The 27,789-nt window shown below is 48.0% G+C and overlaps 1 protein-coding gene across 1 annotated transcript in view; it reads right to left on the bottom strand.

Moving 5' to 3' along the window:
• The window catches only part of myl4 (myosin, light chain 4, alkali; atrial, embryonic), a 77,855-nt gene extending 51,859 nt beyond the window's left edge, over positions 1-25,996 (bottom strand). The window contains exons 1-4 of the mRNA XM_041173423.1: positions 25,889-25,996; positions 16,802-16,829; positions 10,793-10,942; positions 9,836-10,009 (exon numbers count right to left, since the gene is read on the bottom strand). Coding sequence (XP_041029357.1) covers positions 9,836-10,009; positions 10,793-10,942; positions 16,802-16,829; positions 25,889-25,996 — 460 coding nt within the window. The remainder of the gene's footprint in view (positions 1-9,835; positions 10,010-10,792; positions 10,943-16,801; positions 16,830-25,888) is intronic.
• Between the last annotated feature and the right edge of the window lie 1,793 nt (positions 25,997-27,789).

Raw genomic sequence — 27,789 nt, 5'->3', positions numbered from 1 at the left:
GCCTTCCCCCAATTCAGGACTTTTATTTCCAGTCCATTTTTGTTCTTTGCCATAACTACCTTAAATCTTACTGAGTTATGGTCACTATCACCAACATGCTCCCCCCAGCCCAATACCTCCTTCTGAGCAGAAACATAGTGCCTAGGAATGGACCCACATAGTCTATATGGATCCACACCCATGGCCGACCAGGCCATTTCCAAGGTTGTAGGGGGTCTGTGGCTGCAACTTTTGCTGCAGTTGGCACTGTTGACAGTACTTGACTAGCTCCTCGATAGCTGCATCTATACCAGGCCACCACATGTCACTCCTGGTGAGCATTTTCAACTTAGAAATGCCAGGATGAGTGCTGTGTAATTCGGGAGGAGTTCTCTGCCTGGCACAGGAACAACTACTCTTTCTCCCTGGAGTATGATCCATCCTGACAATTCAATTTGTATTTGCGGGTAAAAAAATGGTTTCATTTCCTCAGAGACTGGCTCATTTAACCATCCTGTAAGTATCTGGGCTCTCACTTTGGACAGAAGAGGATCTCGATTGGTCCAGTTCCTGATCTGCTTTGCGCAGATGGGCGATATGTCCAAAAAATTCACTGCAAGGACGATTTCTTGGGGTACAGAAGTACAGCCGATGCTTTCTTGCAAGGGCAGGCAGCTAAGAGCATCCGCATTTGCGATGTGTACCCCAGGTCGGTGCTTGAAAGTGTATTCATAGGCGGGCAGAATTAATGTCCGTCCCTGAATTCTTACCGAGGTTATTGGTGGGATAGCCTTGTCTTTGAAAAGGCCCAAAAGTGGTTTATGATCGGAGACGATAGTAAGTACTGGTGGAATTTTTTTAACTCCAAAGACTATTGACGGTTCTTCCTTCTCGATCTGCAAATAACCTTTTTCAGCCACTGAGAGGGTTCTTGATACGTAACCTATTGGCCTTTCAGAGCCATCATCCATTCCATGGGGCAATACTGTACCAGTGCCATATGGAGAGGTGCCGCAGGTCAATATTAATTCTTTAGATGGGTCGAAGTGCACTAACAAGGCTGAGGAGTGCAGCAGTTGTTTGAATCTGTTGAAGGCTTCCTCCTGGGGACCCTTCCAGGATTGACGATAGTACTTCTTCAGCAGTAAGTGCCAGGAGGCCAGTACAGTCGATAGGTTGGGTAAAAATTGCCCGTGGTGTTTAACTATCCCTAAACATGATTTGAATTCCATGGTATTTGTGGGGAAGACGTCTCCTTTATCCCCTTAACCTTTTCTTCCAAATGGTGTAATCCTTGTGCCCCAGACAGGTAACCACGGTGACTACACAGTGCCCCAGACAGGTAACCACGGTGACTACACAGTGCCCCAGACAGGTAACCATGGTGACCACACAGTGCCCCAGACAGGTAACCACGGTGACCACACAGTGCCCCAGACAGGTAACCACGGTGACCACACAGTGCCCCAGATAGTTACCACGGTGACTACACAGTGCCCCAGACAGTTACCACGGTGACTACACAGTGCCCCAGACAGGTAACCACGGTGACTACACAGTGCCCCAGACAGGTAACCACGGTGACTACACAGTGCCCCAGACAGTTACCACGGTGACTACACAGTGCCCCAGATAGGTAACCACAGTGACCACACAGTGCCCCAGACAGTTACTACGGTGACTACACAGTGCCCCAGACAGGTAACCACGGTGACTACACAGTGCCCCAGACAGGTAACCACGGTGACTACACAGTGCCCCAGACAGTTACCACGGTGACTACACAGTGCCCCAGATAGGTAACCACAGTGACCACACAGTGCCCCAGACAGTTACTACGGTGACTACACAGTGCCCCAGACAGGTAACCATGGTGACCACACAGTGCCCCAGACAGTTACCACGGTGACTACACAGTGCCCCAGACAGGTAACCACGGTGACTACACAGTGCCGCAGACAGGTAACCACGGTGACTACACAGTGCCCCAGATAGGTAACCACGGTGACCACACAGTGCCCCAGACAGGTAACCACGGTGACTACACAGTGCCCCAGACAGGTAACCACGGTGACCACACAGTGCCCCAGACAGTTACCACGGTGACTACACAGTGCCCCAGACAGGTAACCATGGTGACTACACAGTGCCCCAGACAGGTAACCATGGTGATTTGGAAAGTGCATTTCTCCTTTTTTAGGTGACCTCCAGCTTCCAGAAATCTTTTTAATGCCTCCTCTAAATTTGCTAAATACTCGGCCTCTGTCAATCCAGTCATGAGGATATCATCAGGGTATACTCCAACCTGTGGTACTCCCTGTAACAAACTCTCCATCGTCCTTTGAAATGTCGCACATGCGGAGGACATGCCAAAAGGGAGGCGCGTATACTGGACCAGGCCTTTGTGAGTGTTTATTGTGACCTACCCCGGGATGTGTTATCTAACTCGAGTTGCTGGTACGTGAGTCTCATATCCAAACTTCGTTTAGGATTGACTTCCTGCCAGCTTTGTGTACAAGTCTTCAGCTCTTGGAACTGGATAATTATCCAACCTGGCGGCCCGATTAACTGTTAGCTTATAATCGCCGCAAATGCAGCCTGTCTTATCCGGTTTCAGTATGGGGACGATGTTTTGTTTTAACAATTCTAGCGGTCCTCCTGGCCGCAATTGAGAGATCTTGGACCAATTTAACTTGATCTCTTTTAGCCACTTATGGTCCAGAAGGCTCGGTCTTTCCCCAGTCACTATTATTACTGGGAGCTGGGCTGCCTACTCACAGGTACCATGGCGGGGACTTTTACTTACATTGCTACTCCTGTGTCAGTCTTCAACTGGGCAGAAGCTCTCTCCAGGCTTAAGGATTGGGAACCCACTCTCAGGTACTGAAATGTGTGCTCACCCATCACTGTGGCTGATGCCCCTGTATCTACCTCCATGATGAGAGGCTCCCCACTTATGTGGAGTGTGGCAGTAATAGGGTTTGCTTTGACTGCTTTAAGATTAAAAAGAGAGTGAATGTCAGAATCAGTTATTTCAGGCTCTTTCACGTTATGTACTTCTAACATCTTTGCTGGCTGGTTACTTGGCTGCCTGGACTTAGCTCCGCACGGCTTTATCACATATCCTCTTCTGCGACAGTAAATAGCACTCAGCCTCCTTAAATCTACATATTTCAGGAGTGTAGTTACTCCCACATCAGTAACATTTCAACTTCAGGATTGCTGTCTGATTGTCTCCGGTATATCTTCTTGATTTCTGGATGATTGGGAATGATTCTCGCTTCACGGTTGCTTCGGCAGTTTTGGTGCCAAGCTTGGCGCAGGATCTCACTCTAACCAGTAAACGGTGCCATTTTGCAAACTCTGTAGCTCCTGTGAATCGTTTTCAGTACCTTCCATGGCCTGCGCCATCTCCAATGCTCATTTCAAAGTTATATCGACTATATCGACGCTGAATGGCATCATTGCGCACGCCACAAACTATCCAGTCCCACAGCAGGTCATTTAAGGTCGCTCCCAAATCACAATTCTCTGACAATTGCTTCAACTTAGCAATATAAGTCGCGATCGATTCACCTGGGGCCCTCAGCCTCATATTACATTTAAATCTTAGCATAATAAAAACGGCCCTGCACTAAACCCACAAGCTCACTGAATGATTTGGAGTTGGGTGCACTTGGGGCTGTGAGACTGTGAATAAGATCGTGGGTTTGACTCCCACAGATGCTCCAGAGAATTGCTTTGTGCTGTGCCTCCTCCCCTATCTTGTTGGCCCGCAAATAAAACCCGAGGAGTTTGATGTATTAAGTCCAGTCCTCCGTGGAGGAGTAAAACGGGTCAATCTTCCCGAAGAGAAGCATCCTGGTGAGTATATTCTTTTTCTTTCCTTCCTTTTTTAAAACGAGATACTCACAGTTGTAAGGCAAGAGACAGAGCCATGATCATTTAACCTCATCACCAGCTGTAGAGATGTACTACCAAGAGGCTTCTTTAGTTGAACAATGAACTTTATTTACAGAGCTGTTGGATAAGCTGCCTGCTTCCAGCAAGGCTACAATACTTTCCCACAAGCTAGGAAAACTCCACCCCCTTATGAGATTCTTCGCGCTCAGTGTTGATTGGCTGTTCTGACCACGTGGCCCTCACTCAGTAAGGCTGGCCTTAAAACAACAATCACAACTGTCCCAACTTCTGATGGCTGGACAATGGCCAAAACCTGGATCTCAAAGCAAATCATTCCCATTATATTGTACAAACAATTCTCCTGCTCCCTCCCAGTGCTGAACTGCTCTAGAGGGAGCCCTACATCCATTCCAATTATTGTCTCTAACCGCTATTCCAATTACCTGTTGTAGGGGAGGATGTTCCTCCGAGCCTCTGGTTTAAGACACTCCCTTAGTTCTTTGCTAGTGATTAACTGCAGTCCTGGAGGATTCTGCTAGATTGTTCCTGACTGGGGTTAGCCCTAGGGACAACTAAATACAAACATAGGAACAAGGAGCAGGAGTAGGCCATTCAGCCCCTTGAGCCTCCTCTGCCATTCAATAAGATTATGGCTGATCTGATAGTTACCTCAATCTGCATCCCACCTACCCCCAATAATCTTACACCCCCTTGCTTACCAAGAATCTATCCACTTCTGCCTTAAAAATATTCAAAGACTTTGCTTCCACCACCTTTTCAGGAAGAGAGTTCCAAAGAGTCATGACCCTCTGAGTATAAAAATTTTGCCTCATCTCTGTTTTAAATGGGTGATCCCTTATTTTTAAACAGTGACCCCGAGTTCTAGATTTTTCCACAAGAGGAAACATCCTCTCCACATCCCCCCGTTAAGACCCCTCAGGGTCTTATATGTTTCAGTCAAGTTGCCTCTTACTCTTCGAAATTCCTGTGGATACAAGCCTACCCTGTCCAACCTTTCCTTATGAGACAACCCGCCCGTTCCAGGTATTAGTCTGGTAAAACCTTCTCTGAACTGTTTCCAACGCATTTACATCCTTCCTTAAATAAGGTGACCATTACTGTCCACAGTACTCCCGATGTGGCCTCACTGGTGCTCTGTATAATTGAAATTTAACCTCCATACTTTTGGATGAGTCATGGCAAATCAAAGCCCATCAGTGGGCATACCTCTGCACTCAAATAAAAGCAAAATCTGCAGGTGCTGGAAATCATAAATAAAAACAGAAAATGCTGGCAAAAACTCAGCAGGTCTGGCAGCATCAGTGGAGAGAGAATCTGCAGTAACCCCATCACCCAAAGGTTCACCTGCCCGTGGACTGGGTAAAGGTGCAAGATGGTGCCAATTGATCACAGGCAGCGATGGACCCTGCCTGTCACAGGGTACCCAGAAAGAAAAAACAGTAAAAACTGGGAAATAAGAGTACAGGGCCAAACTGCTTTTATTCCTTCTGGGTATTTACTATTCAGTTATGGTGTTGGGAGGTTTTAAGACATCAGAAACAGTCAGTTTGTTAAGGAGGTGAGTGTGGGTGGAGGTGAGTATGGGCGGAGGTGAGTGTGGGCGGAAGTGAGTGTGGGCGGTGGTGAGTGTGGGCCGAGGTGAGTGTGGGCCGAGGTGAGTGTGGGCGGAGGTGAGTGTGGGCGGAGTTGAGTGTGGGCGGAGGTTAATGTGGGCGGAGGTGAGTGTGGGCGGAGGTGAGTGTGGGCGGAGGTGAGTGTGGGCGGAGGTGAATGTGGGCGGAGGTGAGTGTGGGCGGAGGTGAGTGAGGGCAGAGGTGAGTGTGGGCGGAGGTGAGTGTGGGCGGAGGTGAGTGTGGGCGGAGGTGAGTGTGGGCGGAGGTGAGTGAGGGCGGAGGTGAGTGTGGGCGGAGGTGAGTGTGGGCGGAGGTGAGTGTGGGCGGGGGTGAGACTGCAGTGAGTGTGGGCGGGGGTGAGTGTGGGCGAGGGTGAGTGTGGGCGGAGGTGAGTGTGGGCGGAGGTGAGTGTGGGCCGAGGTGAGTGTGGGCCGAGGTGAGTGTGGGCGGAGGTGAGTGTGGACGGAAGTGAGTGTGGGTGGAGGTGAGTGTGGGCGGGGGTGAGTGTGGGTGGAGGTGAGTGAGGGCGGAGGTGAGTGTGGGCGGGGGTGAGTGTGGGTGACAGTGAGTGTGGGCGGAGGTGAGTGTGGGTGGAGGTGAGGGCGGAGGTGAGTATGGACGGTGGTGATTGTGGGCGGAGGTGAGTGTGGACGGAAGTGAGTGTGGGTGGAGGTGAGTGTGGGCAGAGGTGAGTGTGGGCGGAGGTGAGTGAGGGCGGAGGTGAGTGTGGGCGGGGGTGAGTGTGGGTGGAGGTGAGGGCGGAGGTGAGTATGGACGGTGGTGATTGTGGGCGGAGGTTAATGTGGGCAGGGGTGAGTGTGGGTGGGGGTGAGACTGCAGTGAGTGTGGGCGGGGGTGAGTGTGGGCGAGGGTGAGTGTGGGCGGGGGTGAGTGTGGGCGGAGGTGAGTGTGGGTGGGGGTGAGACTGCAGTGAGTGTGGGCGGGGGTGAGTGTGGGCGAGGGTGAGTGTGGGCGGAGGTGAGTGTGGGCGGGGGTGAGTGTGGGCAGAGGTGAGTGTGGGCGGGGGTGAGTGTGGGCGGAGGTGAGTGTGGGCCGAGGTGAGTGTGGGCGGAGGTGAGTGTGAGCGGGGGTGAGTGTGGGCGGAGGTGAGTGTGGGCGGGGGTGAGTGTGGGCGGAGGTGAGTGTGGGCGGGGGTGAGTGTGCGCGGAGGGGAGTGTGGGCAGGGGTGAGACTGCGGTGAGTGTGGGCGGAGGGGAGTGTGGGCGGAGGTGAGTATGGGCCGAGGTGAGTGTGGGCGAAGGTGAGTGTGGGCGGCGGTGAGTGTGGGTGGAGGTGAGTGTGGGTGAAGGTGAGTGTGGGCGGAGGTGAGTGTGGGCGGAGATGAGTGTGGGCGGAAGTGAGTGTGGGCCGAGGTGAGTGTGGGCGGAGGTGAGTATGGGCCGAGGTGAGTGTGGGCGAAGGTGAGTGTGGGCGGCGGTGAGTGTGGGTGAAGGTGAGTGTGGGCGGAGGTGAGTGTGGGCCGAGATGAGTGTGGGCGGAGATGAGTGTGGGCGGAAGTGAGTGTGGGCCGAGGTGAGTGTGGGCGGAGGTGAGTGTGGGCGGTGGTGAGTGTGGGCGGAAGTGAGTGTGGGCGGAGGTGAGTGTGGGCAGAGGTGAGTGTGGGCGGAGGTGAGTGTGGGCCGAGGTGAGTGTGGGCGGAGGTGAGTGTGGGTGGAGTTGAGTGTGGATGGAGGTGAGTGTGGGCCGAGGTGAGTGTGGGCCGAGGTGAGTGTGGGCCGAGGTGAGTGTGGACGGAAGTGAGTGTGGGTGGAGGTGAGTGTGGGCGGGGGTGAGTGTGGGCGGAGGGGAGTGTGGGCGGGGGTGAGTGTGGGCGGAGGTGAATATGTGTGGCGGTGAGTGTGGGTGGAGGTGAGTGTGGGCGGTGGTGAGTGTGGGCGGAGGTGAGTGTGGGCCGAGGTGAGTGTGGGCCGAGGTGAGTGTGGGCGGAGGTGAGTGTGGACGGAAGTGAGTGTGGGTGGAGGTGAGTGTGGGCGGGGGTGAGTGTGGGCGGAGGGGTGTGTGGGCGGGGGGGTGTGTGGGCGGGGGTGAGTGTGGGCGGAGGTGAATATGTGCGGCGGTGAGTGTGGGTGGAGGTGAGTGTGGGTGAAGGTGAGTGTGGGCGGAGGTGAGTGTGGGCGGTGGTGAGTGTGGGCGGAGGTGAGTGTGGGCCGAGGTGAGTGTGGGCGGAGGTGAGTGTGGGCGGGGATGAGTGTGGGCGGGGGTGAGTGTGGGCGGAGGTGAGTGTGGGTGGAGGTGAATGTGGGCGGAGGTGAGTGTAGGTGGAGGTGAGTGTGGGCCGAGGTGAGTGTGGGCCGAGGTGAGTGTGGGCGGAGGTGAGTGTGGGCGGAAGTGAGTGTGGGTGGAGTTGAGTGTGGGTGGAGGTGAGTGTGGGCCGAGGTGAGTGTGGGCCGAGGTGAGTGTGGGCCGAGGTGAGTGTGGGCCGAGGTGAGTGTGGGCGGGGGTGAGTGTGTGCGGGGGTGAGTGTGGGCGGGGGTGAGTGTGGGTGGGGGTGATTGTGGGCGGGGGTGAGTGTGGGTGGGGGTGAGTGTGGGCGGGGGTGAGTGTGGGTGGGGGTGAGTGTGGGCGGAGGTGAGTGTGGGTGGAGGTGAATGTGGGCGGAGGTGAGTGTGGGCCGAGGTGAGTGTGGGCGGAGGTGAGTGTGGGCGGTGGTGAGTGTGGGAGGAGGTGAATGTGGGCGGTGGTGAGTGTGGGCGGGGGTGAGTGTGGGTGGAGGTGAGTGTGGGCCGAGGTGAGTGTGGGTGGGGGTGAGTGTGGGCGGAGGTGAGGGTGGGTGGAGGTGAATGTGGGTGGAGGTGAGTGTGGGCAGAGGTGAGTGTGGGCGGAGGTGAGTGTGGGTGTCAGTGAGTGTGGGCGGAGGTGAGTCTGGGTGGGGGTGAATGTGGGCGGAGGTGAGTGTGGGTGGAGGTGAATGTGGGCGGAGGTGAGTGTGGGCGGGGGTGAGTGTGGGTGGAGGTGAATGTGGGTGGAGGTGAGTGTGGGCGGAGGTGAGTGTGGGTGACAGTGAGTGTGGGCGGAGGTGAATGTGGGTGGAGGTGAATGTGGGTGGAGGTAAGTGTGGGCGGAGGTGAGTGTGGGCGGAGGTGAGTGTGGGTGACAGTGAGTGTGGGCGGAGGTGAGTGTGGGCGGAGGTGAGTGTGGGCGGAGGTGAGTGTGGGTGGAGGTGAATGTGGGTGGGGGTGAGTGTGGGCGGGGTGAATGTGGGCGGAGGTGAATGTGGGCGGGGGTGAGTGTGGCTGGAGGTGAATGTGGGCGGAGGTGAATGTGGGCGGGGGTGAGTGTGGGTGGGGGTGAGTGTGGGCGGAGGTGAGTGTGGGTGGAGGTGAATGTGGGCAGAGGTGAGTGTGGGTGAAGGTGAGTGTGGGCGGAAGTGAGTGTGGGTGGGGGTGAGTGTGGGCGGAGGTGAGTGTGTGTGGAGGTGAATGTGGGTGGAGGTGAGTGTGGGCGGAGGTGAGTGTGGGTGACAGTGAGTGTGGGCGGAGGTGAGTGTGGGTGGAGGTGAATGTGGGTGGAGTTAAGTGTGGGCGGAGGTGAGTGTGGGTGACAGTGAGTGTGGGCGGGGGTGAGTGTGGGTGGAGGTGAGTGTGGGCGGGGTGAATGTGGGCGGAGGTGAGTGTGGGCCGAGGTGAGTGTGGGTGGGGGTGAGTGTGGGCGGAGGTGAGTGTGGGTGGAGGTGAATGTGGGCGGAGGTGAGTGTGGGCGGGGGTGAGTGTGGGTGGGGGTGAGTGTGGGTGGAGGTGAATGTGGGCGGAGGTGAGTGTGGGCGGGGGTGAGTGTGGGTGGGGGTGAGTGTGGGCGGAGGTGAGTGTGGGTGGAGGTGAATGTGGGTGGAGGTGAGTGTGGGCGGAGGTGAGTGTGGGTGACAGTGAGTGTGGGCGGAGGTGAGTGTGGGTGGAGGTGAATGTGGGTGGAGGTAAGTGTGGGCGGAGGTGAGTGTGGGTGACAGTGTGTGTGGGCGGGGGTGAGTGTGGGCGGAAGTGAATGTGGGTGGAGGTGAGTGTGGGCGGAGGTGAGTGTGGGTGGAGGTGAGTGTGGGTGGAGGTGAGAGGCGGTGGGTGTGGGCAGTGGTTCGTTTAAAAGAAGCTAATAGCTGTACAGCCTCCACTAAGAGAATTGAGCAGCAGAGAGGCAGGGACAAGAAGCTCGTGAGGGTTACTTGCTGAATAGTTATATGGAGGGAAAAGAGTACTCATTAAGGATCAATATTAATCTAACATCACTATCCAGGCCACATGTCTGCAATGGCATCATCTCCAGGCTCATCCATCCCTCCAAACTGAAGATTTCCTATAATAACTTACCCAGTGTAGCTAACACGTGGCGAAGCTCGGCTCCCATGACTGTGCCATTTCCTTCCTTGTCAAAGACTTTCAAACCTTCTACAAAGTCCTCGTACGTGCCCAAGTCCTTGTTCCTGGAGATGTGCTGCAACATGGGGAGGAAGGTCTCAAAGTCCAACATCTTCTGATTCATCTCTGCAAGGAGCCAAACAGACTGTCACTCAGACTGATGGGCGCCTCCATAAGGCGTCTTGGTCAAGAGTGGGAGAAGCTTGAAGCTCCTCACATCTCAAGGGAAAAAGTATGTTAAAAAAATTTTATCTGCTAGGATCCTCAGGATGATTCAGGAAGTCAATAGAAAACAAGTTAAAATACTATAAGGCCCATTCTAATGGATCTTAATGAAGCTGTAAATGTTTATTATGAGGTGTTTGGGATGTTCATTCATGTGTATATTCACATTTGTATTTCATTGAATATATTTGTAAATTAGTGCATGTGTACTTTAGGTGTGTGGGTGTTTATGCATGTATGTGTGTTTATATATGCATGTGCTTGTTGTGTGTGCATGTCCGTATGTGTCTATGCATGTGTGTGCACGTATGCACGTTTGCACGTGTGTGGATGTGTGTGTGCATGTGCGTGCATGTGTGCGCATGCATGTATATTTGTGTGTGTGCGCGCATGCATGTATATTTGCATGCATGTGTGCGCATGCATGTATATTTGCGTGTGTGAGCGCACGCATGCATGTATATTTGCAGACATGTACCATGTTTCTTTCCCCCAAGTTATTTTCCTCCTCCCATCCTGCCGCTCCATCATCCCAACACAAATCTGAGCCCAGGACCCCATTCACCATCACACCAGTGCCTCTTAGCCACCATCACTGCTGTTGATCATAGTCAGTATTGTAAAGCAGAGTGAGAGCAGTGTTCCTGTGAAATGGAGCAGCCCCACTTGCTCTCTGATGCTCACCTTCCGGTTTGGGTTTGCCAAGAACTTTCATGACCTCAGAATTAGTGGGGTTCTGTCCTAAGGCACGTAAGACATCACCACACTGTCCATAAGTAATCTTCATCTCACAGGATGGAGTCCTGTCGAAAAGGGCAAAAGCCTCCTTGAACTCTGAAATTGAAGACACAAATGGTGAGACGGTTATTCCACACGTGAGGAATTACACCAACCAGACATAGCCAGACGCAAACCAGACATAACCAGATATAACCAGTCACAACTGGAGAGAATCAGACAGAAACTAAACATATTCAGACACAGCCAGATGGCAGCCAACAATACTGGGTTCAATTCTACAGTATTGTTGGATAGATAAGGCCACTTGTACCATACATAGTGGGGAGACAGTAGCCTAGTGGTAATGTCGCTGGACGAGTAATCCAGGGACCTAGGCTAATGCTCTGGGGACATGGGTCCAAATCCCAGCATGGCAGCTGGTGGAATTTAAATTCAATCAATAAAATCTGGAATTGGAAGCTAATCTCAGTGATAGTGATCTTGAAACTATCATCGATTATTGTTAAAAACCCATCTGGTTCACTAATGTCCTTAAGGGAAGGAAATCTGCCGTCCTTACCCAGACTGGCCTACATGTGACTCTAGACCCACAGCAATGTGGTTGACTCTGAAATAACCTAGTAAACCACCAGTTGAAGGGTAATTGGGGAAGGGCAATAAATGCTGGTCTTGACAGTGATGCCCACATCCCATGAAAAGAATGAAGAAAAAAAAATCAAACCAAAGCTTTGCACCTTACCAAAAAAAGGGGGTGTGGGAAATGTCAGGAGATGTGGTCATTAGCAGGAGGTTGGTCAGTTTTGGGGGTGTGGCCAATATCAGGAAGGTTAATATCAATGTCAGTGTCAAGAGGTTGATCAGTATTAGGATGTGTGGTCAGTGTTGGTCAATGTCAGGGTATGTGGCCAGTGTAAGGAGAGTGGTCAGTGTGAGGAGCTGTGGTCACTATCAGGATTGTGGATTTGAAAGAATGAGGCCATTCGGCCTTGTTGGTGTTTGTGCTCCACATGAACTGAGTCCTAATTAAAGTAAGACTTGCATTTGTATAGCACCTTTCATGGCCACTGGAGATTTCTGTTGTAATATGCCTCTAAAGGATTGCAGCATGACATCATTAGAAAGGAAGTGTGTCATATGATCCAGATGTAGTTTCACTTTTGCTTTTGAGCAGAGCACACATACAGCTCTGATATCTCCAAGCTTTCTATCCATATATATCTGTTCACATGTGCCTAGAACCCACAACGTATTTAGCCAATTCCTTATGAGTGATTGGTGTGTCTTTATATCATTACACACCCTGTTCAGCCTGGCAGCAAGGTTACATACAGGTACGACATGGTGAACTGTCTTAGATCATGCTACCTGGCATGAGACAGCCCTAGACGTTTTGGTCAGACCTTTAGTCAGAATTGTCGGAGAGTATTGATAACATAGCATGGAGACTGCATAGAAAAGCTTTGAAGACACAGCGCTCAAATAAAGAGCTGGTAAGCAGACAGATCCCTTGTGGTGAGATTGCTGTGCATAGCCTGTCTGTTCAGTGAGTAGGACAGCGTGTCAAGAGGACCAGCCCCTGGTTAGCTCGGTCAGGAAAAGTGAGTGACCAGAGTGTGGACCAGATCAATACCGAGCGAGGGAGAGGCAAACAAAAAAATACCCAAAAAAATGTAATAAAAACTGAGCCAGAGAAAATTGCGATTATCATAGATGGAGCTTCAGAAAAGCACACGCCAGTGGTCATAGCGACACTCATCCCTGGTACTACAGGAGAAGGAAGGTCAAAATGTCCACCAAATTCCCCAGTTTGAATTGGGATGCAGCTGACCTACTATCTGAATTCAGAATATTTAAACAGTGCACAGAACTCTGGTTTCTTGATTCAGGTGTGTCTGAACCAGACAAGGAAGCCATAAAAATTCACCAAGCAATTGGGAATTAAGGTCTACACAGGCTGAACATGTCAGGATTAACAACAGAAGAGCTAAAGGATCCCCAAAAGATAGAATCAGGTTAAACTTCCGTATTCACCAACTAGAGTTTGTGTCATTTCGACAACAGCCTACAGAATCCATAGACCACTTCATCAGCAGATGCAGAGAAAAGGGTACGTACTGTGATTGTTCAAACACGGAGCTAGCAGACAGAATTGTTGAGTTGGTGATTGCATCCACTCCCATTGAATAATTCTAGGAAGATCTGCTAGACAAGCCCATAACCTACATCATCAAAGAGCTACTGAAGGATGGAGTAAGTATGAAGTGATCCTCACAGGCTGACAGAGCTTACAGCTCCTAAGTACAACCCCAAATGTTGACACACTCACTAGAACACCCAAACCTAGTAAGACATGTGGCAGGTGTGGTCTTCTGCATGCACCAAGGAAACGCCCAGCTTTCCAGCTACAAGACATGTGGCAGAAAGGGCCATTGGCAGGGACAGTGCACAAGAACAAAGGCTGATGCAGTTACAAAGAGCCATGTACTGATCCAAACAGACTGTACACAATGGGTACCTTCAAGCAATAATAATAACCATTCGGTATCCTGTCAGAAATATATACGAGGTGATTGACAAACCTGAATACAACGATGATGTGGACGATGAGATGAAGAGCGGTGAACACATTTCACATCGTCAATCTCATGGAAAAAATCAATGCATCACACCGTCCAAAGTGTTTGCCAAAACCTGAATTATCTTCCCTAAGGAAGTTGGTAACTATTTATTTTTGGCAAAGATTGATATAGGGGAAAGTGCCAAAATATTGCCCCTGCAAATTCTAAAAGGCATAAATCCACAGACATGGAAAGTCATTGCGAAACCTCCTGTTGTGAAACCTTCAGTATACAACAGTTCACTAGGTTCCATAGTCCTGGAGTGCAAGCACAATCAATCCTCCTGGGTGTCACAGACATTCTACATCATGGAGACTAAAGGCCCAGCGATTGCAGGTCTACCGGCATGCTGTGACCTCAGACTAGTAACAATCCATGGAATCAGTCAGACATCACAAGGCAGATCAACCTGAGAAACTACTCCTCTTACCTCAGTTCATGACCTAACATTGAAATATCCAGAATATTTCAACAAAAATGGCAATTTCAAGGGAGCTGCAACATTCCACTTGCAGGAGATTGCAAATCCATCCATTGATCTGATATATTTTGTGCAATGCAAATACTAGCGGATACAAGAAGAAATGACAAATGATTCACTACAGAAATTGTGAAAAGCCATCCTCGAAGGATGGCCTGATTCAATTCAGCATTGTTCATGAACACGAGATTGTTTTGGCCTCATCAGGACAGTCAAGCATCTCCCTGGGTGTCATTTTTAAATCATAACAGAATCTTTATGACCTGATATTCTTCAACAACTTTATCACAAATGAGCATTGACTGGATGAGAAGACTCACAAGAGAGACAACCTATTGGCCAGATATGAACAATGACTTTGAAGTCAAAGCCAAGAAGTGTGAACCATGTCAAGAGTATATGCCAAGTCAGCACAAAGCACCACTGATTCCACATGAAGTTCCTACTCATCCTTGTCCAAAATCACATCCGACTCTTTAATGTCCATGTCACTAACTTCATGTTGATCGACTAATTGCACAATACATCATGCACAACTGTTGTGCACACTCTACATTCAATTTTCAGTTTATTTGTTGTGCTGAGAGAGATCATTATGGATAATGGTTCGCAATTTATTGATAAGCAATTTTAGGATATGTGTGAAAAGTGGAATATCGATCGCACTACTTCTTCTCCTCATTACCCTAGATCTAACGACCTAGCTAAATGAATTGCATGGTGAAATCCCTAATTCTCAAATCTGAGAGTGACACCTTTAAGTGCAGCTATTCCACCACTGCCAAGCTCACGTTTGGTAGACCAATGTGTACTAATTTACCTAGTCTTACCCATCCTACTCTCCCAGAACTAGAGTGTAACTTTTGAAGCTACAAGGGAAAACCAATGTGCACTATAAAATGCAGATACAGAATTGCTAAGTTTACAGTTGGGACAACAAGTTCACATCCAGGATCACACAGAAGGTACGTGGCAACCAGCCGGGGTGACAAGGATTTGTTCAGAACCAAGACAATACGAAGTCATTACACATGTAATGAGGCATAACCGTTTACCAATCAGATCCATTCCAGCTCATCAACCACCGTGCAGTCCTGTTGCATCATGGAAAAGATCCCAAATGCAACCAGGAGCAACATCCAAGGATGACAATCCCACAGATCACTGTGAGCAATTAAAGAAACCTCCAGACAAGGTTACCATCACAGGATCTGGCCATACTGACAGATTAACTTTACGCTTTAGAGATTCATAGATTCATCAGTCCTATACACTTATATAATGGTAACTAAACATGAACATTGATTGTAAATAATTATACTTCTTTAAAAAGAATTGGGGATGTTGTCCTGTACATTTAAGGAATAGGAACATGACATCACTGGAAAGGAGGTGTGTCATGCAATCCAGTTTTAGTTTCACTTTTGCTTTTAAGCAGAGCACACAGCTCTGCAGCTCAGATGCCTTCAAGCTTTGCGCCCATGTTTAACTGTTCTCATGTGCCTAGTCTTATTAAATGAACCCACAGTGTGTTTACCTAATCCCTGATGTGTGATTGTTGCTTTTATGTCATTATAACAACATAATATTCTTAAAGTGCTTTACAGCCAATAAAGTACTTTTGAAGTGTAGTCACTGTTGTAATGTAGGAAATGTAGCAGCCAATTTGTGCACAGCAAGATTCCACAAACAGCAATGTGATAATGACCCAGATAATCTGTTTTGATTGATGCTGATTGAAGGATAAATATTGTCCAGAACCTCCAGGGGGAGGTTTCACGTGATCTTTAAAATAATCTTGTGGTATCTTTTGCGATCATCTAAGAGAGCAGGCAGGGCCTCAATTTAATGTCTCACCCAAAACGCAGAATCTACAATACCCAAAAGGCAGCAGCCTTTGTGTCTACACTCAAATTCTAGATCGTAACATGAGCCAACAACCTTGTGTCTGAGGCAACAGTGCTACCAAACAAGCTACAGCCAACACATCTCACCAAAAGGCTGTCTGCTCCCCTATTCCCTTAACCCTCCCATTACTTCAACAACCTATCCAACCTATTGTTAAATGTTGACATGACTTCCACTTCAATCACAAAAGGTCGTGGATTCCACAGTCTCATAACCCCCTGTGGAAAAAATGTTCTCCTGTTTGTTGTCCAATCCCTTCTACATTTAATCTTGTCTCTAAGTCCTCTTTCTCTAGACCCCTTGATCACTGTTTTTATCTACCTTACTGTATTCCTTCATAATTGAAACAGTCCCATTAAAATGCCCCTTAATCTCCTCTATTCTAAGGAAAATGTTCATAATTTTTAAGTCATCAGTTGTGTTTGTGTTTCTTCATACTCAACGGTGTCTCAGTGAACCTGCACTGTACCCTCCACTCTCTGCTACCTCGAAGCCCTTCCTATTGTGCGGAGCTGAAAACGGCAGAGTCTCCAATTGTGGTCTTAGTAAGATTTTATAGAGATCCCCCATTATATCTCCATTTTAGTATTTGTGCAGTTATCATAGCTTGATGATAATGAGGCCCAAAGCCTGATGATAGGTGAGCCCCATTGATCCATCCTGGCACAGGAATGGTTCCTGTTTGCTTGCATTTAGGCTGCAGCAAATCTTTCCCCCTTTAATTTTACTGAACTAGATTTTGCTGCCCGATTATGCTCAGACTGCATCTCATGATGATATGTTTCTCTTGTAAGAGCAGTGGAAGAGCCTGTGGCCTGATTCCACTCCCCTCCCCCATTCCCTTGGCTGGATGAGCTGCTTTAAGAAGATTGAGAGCACAATCAGCAGCAAGAATGAAGGAGTTGAAGATTTGATAGTGTTTGCTTTGGAAGAACGTCAACTCACCTTCAATCTGGTCCGCACTGAAGTCAATCTGAAACAGAAACAAAGTCAAGCTTATTAAAGGGGAAATGTTTATGAGAGAATGTTCCAGCCTCTTAACCTCATATTGGGCCATTTAGTTTGTTACATACAAGGTTAATCAGATCAGACAGGTATCAGGCTGAATTTCTGGTCAAGGCAGGTTAAAATCCCTGTCTCTATTCTCCATTACATTCAGCCTGGCTCCAGAAACATCTTAACAGCTAGCTACAATAACCAGAACAGCATTTACTGTTTGTTACAGGCACCCATTTTGGGCAAAGCAAGACAACAGTGAGAGTTAAAATCACATATTTCCAAAGTCCTTCATGTCCTTGAAGCCCCCTCCCCCAACCTCCTGGTTTTCAAACTTCACTCTCCTATTCCTGGACTGTGGCTCCTCTCCTGCCTCCCCACTCCCCTCCCTTTTCTTTTCCCTCCCTCCCTCCACCATGTCCATCCTCATCCTGCTCCTCACCCCTTCTCCCACAACCTTCCTCTCCTTCTTACCACTGCATCAACATTGTCACAAACTGCATCCATATGAACCAATTCACAGGAAATCTCTGCCTTGGTGGGGTGGTTTGATGGGGACAGTGTAGAGGGCGCTTTACTCTGTACCTAACCCCGTGCTGTACCTGCCCTGGGAGTGTTTGATGGGGACAGTGTAGAGGGAGCTTTACTCTGTATCTAACCCCGTGCTGTACCTGTCCTGGGAGTGTTTGATGGGGACAGTGTAGAGGGAGCTTTACTCTGTATCTAACCCCGTGCTGTACCTGTCCTGGGAGTGTTTGATGGGGACAGTGTAGAGGGAGCTTTACTCTGTATCTAACCCTGTGCTGTACCTGTCCTGGGAGTGTTTGATGGGGACAGTGTAGAGGAAGCTTTACTCTGTATCTAACCCCGTGCTGTACATTCTTAGCTATAATGTGTCAATCTAATAAATTTCACAAAGGTGAAGCTGCTACAATATTCCTGGTTCAGGGTGGTGAGGAACCTCAATCTGCTCTCTCTTCAAAGCCTCTGCAACTGCCACATTCCACCTCAGATTGAGTCAAAAAACTGCCTATTGCTGTCTGAGACAAGAAATGTGAAACGTGCAGGAATTATCTGAGCTCACCTTGGATAAAGGTGATGTTCTCTCAAGAACACTAGAAACGGCAAATTGGCTTAGACCAACTCCATAAATAGTGAACATATCCCGAGCACATTGACACAAAGTGTAGAAACTGCAGGACCTAGGGACACGTTTTCCCCATCACGCGTGGCAAAAATGATGGATGCGGCCAAAAATCGTAAGTCCCCTGCCCCCAAAAATGGCACTTCCCCTTTTTCTAGGGGTGGGGCATGTTTCACACTTGCGTGTTTTATGTAGGCAACTGGCCATTTAAATCACCAGCTGCCTCCACTGAAGTGGGAGTTTGGCCAGGAATGTGAAACCCAGAGTGTGCAGATTAAACCAAGCAAGAGGTCAGAACTTGGTGGATTTGTTTGGATAGTCTGGGCACCCCGTGACGAGATAGGTTACCCCTTTGGATCTGGTCCCGGGATAACTTTGGGGGAGGTAAGGTGCTCTTTTGAGTAGGTCAGGCCCATTGGAATTTTTAAAAGTCTGCGTAAAAGGTGCCTAAGGGTGCGTTACTTTCAAGCTCATTGGGATTGTCACCAGTCCTATCAAAATCAACTGTTAAAACTGTCAGAAGTGCCAGTCAAAGGGACCTGTCAAAACTATCAAGGCATTTAAAAGACCTGCTCTTTAAAATTTTTGAAAAAAGGTGTCTGGTGTTAAAATAAAAATTCCTTGATCATTCACTCAGTCTGCTGACATAAGCCTGACTGTTTCCATTAGTGGATTAGCGCTACATAACTGATTTCACAACCATCCATTATCACAGCAGGGTGCCTGTCATTTCCCAGTTTGATTCACAGCAACAGGATTACAGACTCTTTGAAGTGGGACTATGCTTTCAAATGCTTGATGTTATGAGGGATTGTACTTGAAGGAAATGTTTCTTGTTATGAGGCTTTATTTAGTTGAAGGCATGTAAATGTAGAAAATGTGTTTTTATGAATGACAGTGCTTTGTCAATATAGTAAAGACTGCAATAGACCTTTACTTTATTTTATCTCTGCATGGGTCCTGAGGTCTGCCCATGTTGGATACTAGGTGAGTTGGTGTGGTAGGTGTAAGGCCAAAGGGCAGTGGGTGAGGTGCACAGGTTGGCATGGAGGGTATGAGGGGTTATGGGGTGGGTCAGGGGCATGAGATGTTAAAGGTAGGACATGGGGGCTGTGTGGGGGAGTGAGAAGTGTGAGGGGTGAAGGCTGGAGGCGTGTTTCATATTTTAATCTTTATTTTTAAACCATGGACACAGTGCTAGAGCTTCGAAGCAGGCCTTCGGCCCAGCTCGCCTCCGCAGCCAGCATCCTCCTCAGTTTCTCTCTGGTCTAATCCAGCCCACACCTCCCAGATTGAAAACCTGATGTCCGGGCAGCCATTTATAAAGGTTGGGTTTCCGGAGTGGGAATTCTTCTGTCTCTGCCCCAGACCCAAAGGCAAAAATCTGGCCCCTGGTCAAAGCTTTACGACATGAGCTGGGGTGGTCGAACCCTCACATACTGATATGTCTACACCCTGGAGCAGAGAGCAACAGGACTCTGACGTACACATGGCACTGACTCCACTATTGTACCCATGGAATGGTATTGTTAGTAGCCTAGTTGTCAGCTGATAGTGAGACACAATTGTCTGTCACAGTATCACACTTCAACACAGGAAATTGTCTGTCACAGTATCACACTTCAACACAGGAAATTGTCTGTCACAGTATCACACTTCAACACAGGAAATTGTTTGTCACAGTATCACACTTCAACACAGGAAGGGTGCACATGCTGAAATAAAGATTCCTGTCATTGGCTGCTAGGCAGCAATAACCAATCACAAACTGTAGTGACACTACACCACTAGAAAACACACTCTTGGTGTCACGATATCATGCGATATCCAATCAGATTACTCCCAGATATCTCTTATTCTATATATAAACCATCCAAATCCCTCAATTAATACTCCCAATAGCTGTTATTTTAGCAACTGTTTGTAATGTCACATAGGCTTTTGAAATTTTCATTTACAAATTAATTTCCCTCACGCAATCACAACACCTAATCACATCATTCATCCACATCATTGATGTGCAGTGCATCATCACATCTCCAATTAAATCACCCAGCCATAACACCTAAATACAGCACTGCTACACATCACCAACCTTACCACTGATCACCCAATCTTAACATGCATCACATTACTCACTCATACCACCAAATCTCTAGCCCAAATTGCAACATCCAATCTCATTGAGAATTCATGTCGACCAAACATATAATCACATCAGCAAATCACAATCTCATATGTCTTCATTGATTCAGATCATCCAATCAAATCAGTTAAAGATATCACTGAAACTCTGATCATTGTCATTGTTCAGTGTGACATCAGCATGATCTTTACAGTCCCCTAACTCTCTCTCCTCTGTACACTCAGAGAATGGTTGCAGTATAGAAAGAGGCCATTTGGTTTGTCCAGTCCTAGCCGACTCTCTGCAAGAAATATTTAGCCAGTCCCATTCCTTCACCCATTCTCCATAGCTTTTTTCATAAAGTGTGGTGCTCAGAACTTAACAAAATACTCCAGTTGAAGCTGAACCAGTGTGTTATGAGGATTCATCATAACTTCCTTGCTTTGGTGCTCCATGCTCTATTTATAAAACTCAGAATCCCATATGCCTTCATAACCACTTTCCCAGCTATCCTGTGACCTTCAATGATTTATGCATATAAAACCCAGGTCCCACTGCTCCTGCTTACTTAATTAGACTTTGTTTCTCCAGTCCCGTGTGGGACAATGGGCAGCAAGACTCAGTCACTGGCCCCTGGTCCATCACAAGCTCTTTCACTCCAGCCTGGATGGTGTCCCACTCCAGAAGCTCCTCCTTAAATGTATTTCGCCAGGTCTCCTCTGCCCAGCCCCGTCTTCTTCTTCCATCTGACGCTCTGGTGGGATGTAGGTCCGGGAGGTGAAACCCACATCCTGCCAACCTCAGTCATCTCTCTGTCACAATGTCACGCAGGTGCCTCTGACCAGTCCTCTGTAGCACTTCCTCACTGTGATGCTGTCTTACCATGTGATGCCCAGGATCTTATGTAGGCAATGTTGGTGAAAGACGTGACACCATTGCTGTCCTCTTCCATGTCTCACTGGCATAGACTGTAGTTGGTATTACTATGGGCATGGAGAGTCACAGCTTCATGGCCGTGTTGATGGTATTGGCTGCCCAGACGGTGTGGAGCTGCTGGACGGCCAATGCCACTTTGTAGTTTCTTGTGTGGACATCGATCTCTACAACACCCCCCTCCCCCAGAGATGTTGCTTCCTCAGTAAGGGAACCTCTCGATGTCCTGTTGACCGTTGGTGATGGGAGGGCTGTGTTGCTGTCCAGCCATCACTGTCTTGGTCTTCTCACAGCTGAAGCGTAGACCACCCTTGGTGCCGCTACTCTCAAGATCAGTGTCATGTCTTGGAGGGTGTTCAATTCTTCAGCCAGCAAGACAGTGTCATCTGTGAAATCACACCCGTCAACCAGTGGTGTTTCAACGGGATGTCAAAGTCTGCAGCCACCATCACCTTCCTCGTGATGTAATCAATAACCAAGAGGAACAGGAATGGGGAGAGTGTGGAGCATTGCCATATTCCGGTGATGATAATGAGTCCGTGATGCTCGTGATGAGTCTGTGATGCTCGTGCTGGTCTTGATGCAGCAGCTGGAGTCGCTGTATAAGGTTTTGAAGAAGTTAATATCCTGCTCTGGGATGTTGTACTGTCTTGCGACATGCACAGAGTGACCACTCCTGCACACCCTTTAGAATTGTACCCTTTATTTTATATTGCCTCTCCCTGCTCTTCCTACCAAAATGAATCAGTTCACACTTCTTTGTATTAAATTTCAGAATTAAATTTCTCTCTCCTCGTTTCCATCTCTCTCTCCATCCCCCATCTCCCTCTCTCTCTCTCTCTCTCTCTATCCCTTCAACCCCTTTGTCCCTCCATTCCATCTCCCTTTCCATCCTCGTCACTCTATACCTTTTGCCATCTCTATTCTCCTTCCCTATCTCTCTCTCTCTTTACATAGAATTGTATAGAATACACAGCACAGAAACAGGACAAATGGACCAACAAATCTGCACTGCTGTTTATACTCCACACTAGTCTAGACCCACCCTTTCTAACAAGCTCATCTTGGCCTTTCAATGCACCATTTTATTTTTGTTCATGTGCTCTCTCATATGCTTGTCCATTCTCCTTTTGAAAGCAGCTGAATTCTTTGCCTCGACCACAAGTGGTGGTGCTGAGTTTCACATTCTAACCTTATTTCCTTATTGTATTTATTAGTAACTATCTTGTTTTTGTGGGCCTAGTTTTAGATTCTTCCACAAGTGGAAACATACTCTCCACATCTACCCTGTCCATTAATACATTTAAATACCTCATCAGGTCTCTTCCAAGCAGCAACCTGTTCAAATCTCTCCAAAAGTATCTTTGTAAATCCTTTTTATATTTTATCCAGTGCTTCCACGTCCTTTATATAATGAAGACCAGAATTGTGCACAATACTTTCCAAGCGCAGCTTGCTCAGGGTCCTGTAGAAGTTTAATATACTGTAACTTCACTACTTTTAAATTCTATATCCCTATAAATAAATTCCAGTGTGTAGTTGGCATTTTTAATTGATGCTGATTTTAATGATTTGTTCACCTATATCTGAAGATTCTTTTACTCTTCTATCCTATTTAGTTTCTATTTCCTATCAAATTTCATCATCTCACATATTCCCATATTAAATTCCATTAGTCATTAAACTGCCCGGTCTGCAAGTTTTCAGATGCCACCTGGTATTGTGTTGCATTCTTCCCTTTGTTGGCTGTAAACCTCCAGTTTGATATCATCTGCAAATTTTCATATCAAGTTACTTAGCCCTAAATTGAAATCATGAATGTAAATTATAAATAACCATGGTCATAGCACTGATCTTTGTGGAACATTGCTTTCTACATCCCTCCAATCTGAATAACTATCCTTTACACATAACGAGGACCATAAATAATCTCAGCCTCTTTTTAAATCTATTTTCCCCCTGACTCCACGTCTGATCCATTCAGCTATTTTCCCCCGACTCCACATGTCTGATCCATTCAGCTATTTTCCCCCTGACTCCACATGTCTGATCCATTCAACTATTTGCCCCCTGACTCCACATAACCTAACCTTTGCCATGAGCCTTTCATCAAAGGCCTTTTGAAAATCCAAATATATGGTATCTATCACATTACCCTTGTCTACTCTTTCCATTATCTCCTTAAATAATTCTATTGGGGTAATTAAGCATAAATTAGCCTTTTGAAATTTAGGCTGCCTTTATCATATTTCCTGTCATTAAGCTGACTGGTCTATAATTCCCAATTCTTGTTCAAATTTCCTTTCTGTATGTAGGAACAATATTAGCTGTTTGCCAGTCCTCTGGCGCTCCCTCAACCCTCTATAGAGCTTCTGGATATGTAAACTAGTTCTTCCACTCTTTCCTGTCTAGTTTTTTGAGTAAGGATGGTTGCAAACTATCTAAACTTTTTTATAGTTTCACTAGATGCCAATTATTTTCTCTCTTTCTCTCCCATCTGTATTAACATTCTTTTAAAACTCATTCAACATTGAAGCCTTTGTTTCATTACCCTTCTGTCATAAAAACTCTGGTCAAGTGGATTTTCAATATTTCTACCATTCCTATCATTCTCTGCTCCATCCCCTGTCATCATTCCTTCCCCAACGTTTCAATTCCTTCCCTCCTTTTTGAGTTTTTCTCCCTCCAATTTCCTCCCTGCTTTTCCAACTTGTCCCAGGTTTCAGGCTGACACTTACCCATTTCCCTCTGGTATCTCCTTCAGTGACTGTTTTTCTGGGAGAGGGGATATGCCTGCACAGTTTATCATTTTAACTCAGGACCTTCACTCATTTGCCACACGAGCCATTGGACAGTCACTAGGTACAGAAGCGTGGTTGCTGCTTCTCTCCCTCCCCAGCTGGGTCCTTTAGTCAGCCAGAGTTCCAGCAACTAACAGAGTCCCAGAGGAACTTTCAACTTTATCGCTTAAAGCCAAATGAATGTCACTGTCCAGATGACCAATCAGTGTAACGTTAAAGTGTTTTGTGTGCTAACTTCTGTGTTTCAGAGGAAGTTTCAGCAGTTTAATTGAAGTCATTCCTGTGCAGCAATCCTGCATTATGCCTGCCTGCATTTCCCTCTCAGTTAATGGACTGTCGCTTTTTCAATGTAAAAATTACCCTCACTGCACAGCCCTCTGTAAGTCAAAAACATCCCTGGGAAGCGTAAATACCCAGACCCAGGACTAGTTTGTTCAGCAGCAGCCTGCCAGATGTTAGCTGACAGTAAAGGCTCTCCAGCTGTGTGCTGAGTTCATGCGGAGACAGCGTGGAGGTCACACAGCCGGACGGGTAGTGTACTAACCTGATCCAGTTACTGTGTCTATCTGGAGCGCCTAAGATTTCCACTCCTCATTTAGACTAAAGGCTGTGAGTAACTCTGTGAGTATCTCTGTGAGTATCTCTGTGAAGGCTGTGAGTATCTCTGTGAGTATCTCTGTGAGTATCTCTGTGAAGGCTGTGAGTATCTCTGTGAGTATCTCTGTGAAGGCTGTGAGTATCTCTGTGAGTATCTCTGTGAAGGCTGAGTATCTCTGTGAAGGCTGTGAGTATCTCTGTGAGTATCTCTGTGAAGGCTGTGAGTATCTCTGTGAGTATCTCTGTGAGTATCTCTGTGAAGGCTGTGAGTATCTCTGTATCTCTGTGAGTATCTCTGTGAGTATCTCTGTGAGTATCTCTGTGAGTATCTCTGTGAGGGCTGTGAGTATCTTTGTGAGTATCTCTGTGAGTATCTCTGTGAAGGCTGTGAGTATCTCTGCCATTGCTTCTGTTTCAGTTACTGAGGAATGTTTCTGTTCCCAGGGAGTTGGAGGCTGCAGTGACGGGTACTCTGTGATACGGGACAGATCACACACACATTCACCAATAGCTTTTTCAGCTCATGGAGCCACCTTAGATAGAAATATTTCTTTAGACAGTGGAGGAGACAGTGGCTTGAGAAAACACCCCTACTGCTGGCTCACCTTGGCCTGAAACTTTTGGTAAAATATAGGAAATGTAGAATTGGCCAGGAATTAGATTAATTTAAACAGGAGAATATTTTCATTTATCACAGCTTAGGGAGGAGTTAAGGAGCAGTTTCCCTCAACACAACCAGGGCAATGGTGGGGAGCATTTGAGGGATGGGTGTAGGTGAGTCAAGGTCAAAATGCTTGCTTCCTCAAGGTGCAGTAGTTGGACTAGATGCTTACTGATTATGGCCACAGAGAAACCCCCTGGAATCATGGAGCTGGTACCTGGGGAGGACCAGAGACTTTGGGGGGCAGGGAGCGAGACGAGGAATGAGAAAAGATAAAGACGCTTGCAGCTATTTATTGATCTAATTTTGGGTTAACAAAGAGAACAAGGAGCTGAGAGAAACAGTACCCACTCTCCCAGTGCAGGAGCTGAGAGAAACAGTACCCAATCTCCCAGTGCAGGAGCTGAGAGAAACAGTAACCACTCTCCCAGTGCAGGAGCTGAGAGAAACTACCCACTCTCCCAGTGCAGAAGCTGAGAGAAACAGTAACCACTCTCCCAGTGCAGGAGCTGCATTAACAAATTCTTATTGAAGCTTTTGACAAGATGGAAAATGAAAGCTATCACCTTTAAACCACAATGGGATTTTCTGCACACGGTTAGTAAAAAGCAAAAAATAAATAAAACAAACGCTTTAACTCCTCGGTATCTGGTTTTGTCTTTGTATTGTCTCCTTTCAAAAAAGCATGGAGCCACTAACAGCAGGTAGACAGCACAATAATTATTCTCCCACATTATCAGGCTGGCCTTGGCAGAGCCACCGCTGCTCTACTTACCATCACGCTCTTGGGGTCAAAGACTGGTTCCTTGGGGGGCTCTGGTTCAGGAGGGGGGGCAGGTGCTGCCTTTGCAGCTTCCTTCTTCAAGTCTTTCTTGGGGGCCATGGTTTAGCGGGAGGAGCGTCTGCAGGAGCGGTAAGCAGACGGACGAGCATCCGCAGCCCCCAGCCCACTCTTATATAGCACCCTCACTCAGCCACTAGACAGCTGAGAAAGCAGCAATCACTGCCTATAAATGGAAGAAATCTCCATCCCTCCAGGGAATATTGGAGCATTGCTGGCGGCTTCCATCAGCTGGCGCTGCCATGGCAACCAGAAAACCGACAGGTCATGAAATCTGAGCTAAAACAATTAAAGGGAAACTCTCCCCCTGAATAGGTATTTGACAAACTCTTTGAGGCAGCGGAGACCAAAAGAAGGCGAATCACCCAGTGACTTTAAGTAAAGCTGCAGTGATGCAAAGATGTGTTTGGACAAAGCTTCTACCATTGGGGTTGGTGCTTGCAAATGAACAAAAGGCTTGTGAAGATTTTCTCTGCAATGAAATGCCCCTTTAATGTTACAAAGCCAGCGCTTCGTAAAAGCCCCGTTATCCGGTGCACTTCAGTGCCCCAGAGATCAGAGAGATGATGCTCCAAATCTTTAAATAGCTTTTTCAACGGATAGTACCAGGGAGGCTGAGCAACACCCCTGGGCTAGAGGAGCTAGCGCTGAATGAGCTGCCATCTGTCAGTGCCTGTCTGCAGGAGCAATGTGTGAGGAAGGAGCTTATAGAAAATTATTAAAACCCCATCCCTGCCTTTCTTTTTCATCCGCCTGGCGACCACTGTACCCTGCTTCCCACTGACCACTCTACCCCCTGACCACTGTATCCACTGACCACTGTACCCACTGACATCTAACCACTGACCACTGTACTCATTGACCACTATATCCAATGAACTTTATACCCACTGACCACCCTACCCACTGAACTCAACCCACTGACCATTAAACCCATTGAGTACTGTACCCATTGACCTCTATATCCACTGACCTCTATACCCACAGAACCCAGCTTCTCACTGGCCACTGTATCCAATGACCACTGAACCTGCTGACATCTACCCAGGTATCAATTGCCCACTGTTACCAGGTGCCCACTCAACCACTGAATGATAGATAAACTGTGAATGAAACAACTTGATGTAAAGTTCCCATAATGAGAGTGAACGCTCAATTATGGAGCTGAGCCTGCCCTCAGAGAAGACAAAGGAGGGTGAGGGAGAAACAGGGGAGGAGGGCAAGAATGGGGAAATGGAAAGGAAGAAGTGGAGGAGAGGTAGGAAGGATGAGGGAGGGGAGGTTGAGGGATGGGAACAGCCCTTAACTTGGTGATGGGGAGAGGGGTGGAGGGGGAGTGGTGGGGAGCAGAGGGGGAATGGGGTTTGGAAGTAGTTGGAGAGTTTGGGAGCATGGGGGAGGGTAGGAGGAGAGAGTGGGGCAGATGGTGAGTGTGGATGGAGAATGAAAGGAAGTAGGGAAGGGTGGGGTGTGGGATAGAGTGGATTGTGGAGGATGAGGAGGGAGGGAGAGGGAGAAGAGAAAAGTAGGTTGGGGGGCAGGGTGTCTTCTCCACGCTACCAGGTTCTGCAGGGGTTTCAGAGCAGCGATCACACTGGATCTGAGCAAGGATTTCAAGCCCATTGAAATTATAGCACTGGAGTGGCCCATTTGACCCGCCAATCCTATCCAATTTATTTTTATATTCATTCATGGGGTGTGGGCATCCCTGGCTGGGCCAACATTTATTGCCTATCTCTAATTGCTTGAGGTAGTGGTGAGCTGCCTTCTTGAACACTGCAGTCCATGTGGTGTAGGTACACCCACAGTGCTGTTAGGGAGGGAGTTCCAGGATT

This window comes from Carcharodon carcharias, chromosome 23 (genome assembly GCF_017639515.1).
Source record: "Carcharodon carcharias isolate sCarCar2 chromosome 23, sCarCar2.pri, whole genome shotgun sequence".
Lineage (NCBI taxonomy): Eukaryota > Metazoa > Chordata > Chondrichthyes > Lamniformes > Lamnidae > Carcharodon > Carcharodon carcharias.
Note: the sequence above shows the minus strand (reverse complement) of the source record. Positions and strands in the feature narration are given on the sequence as shown.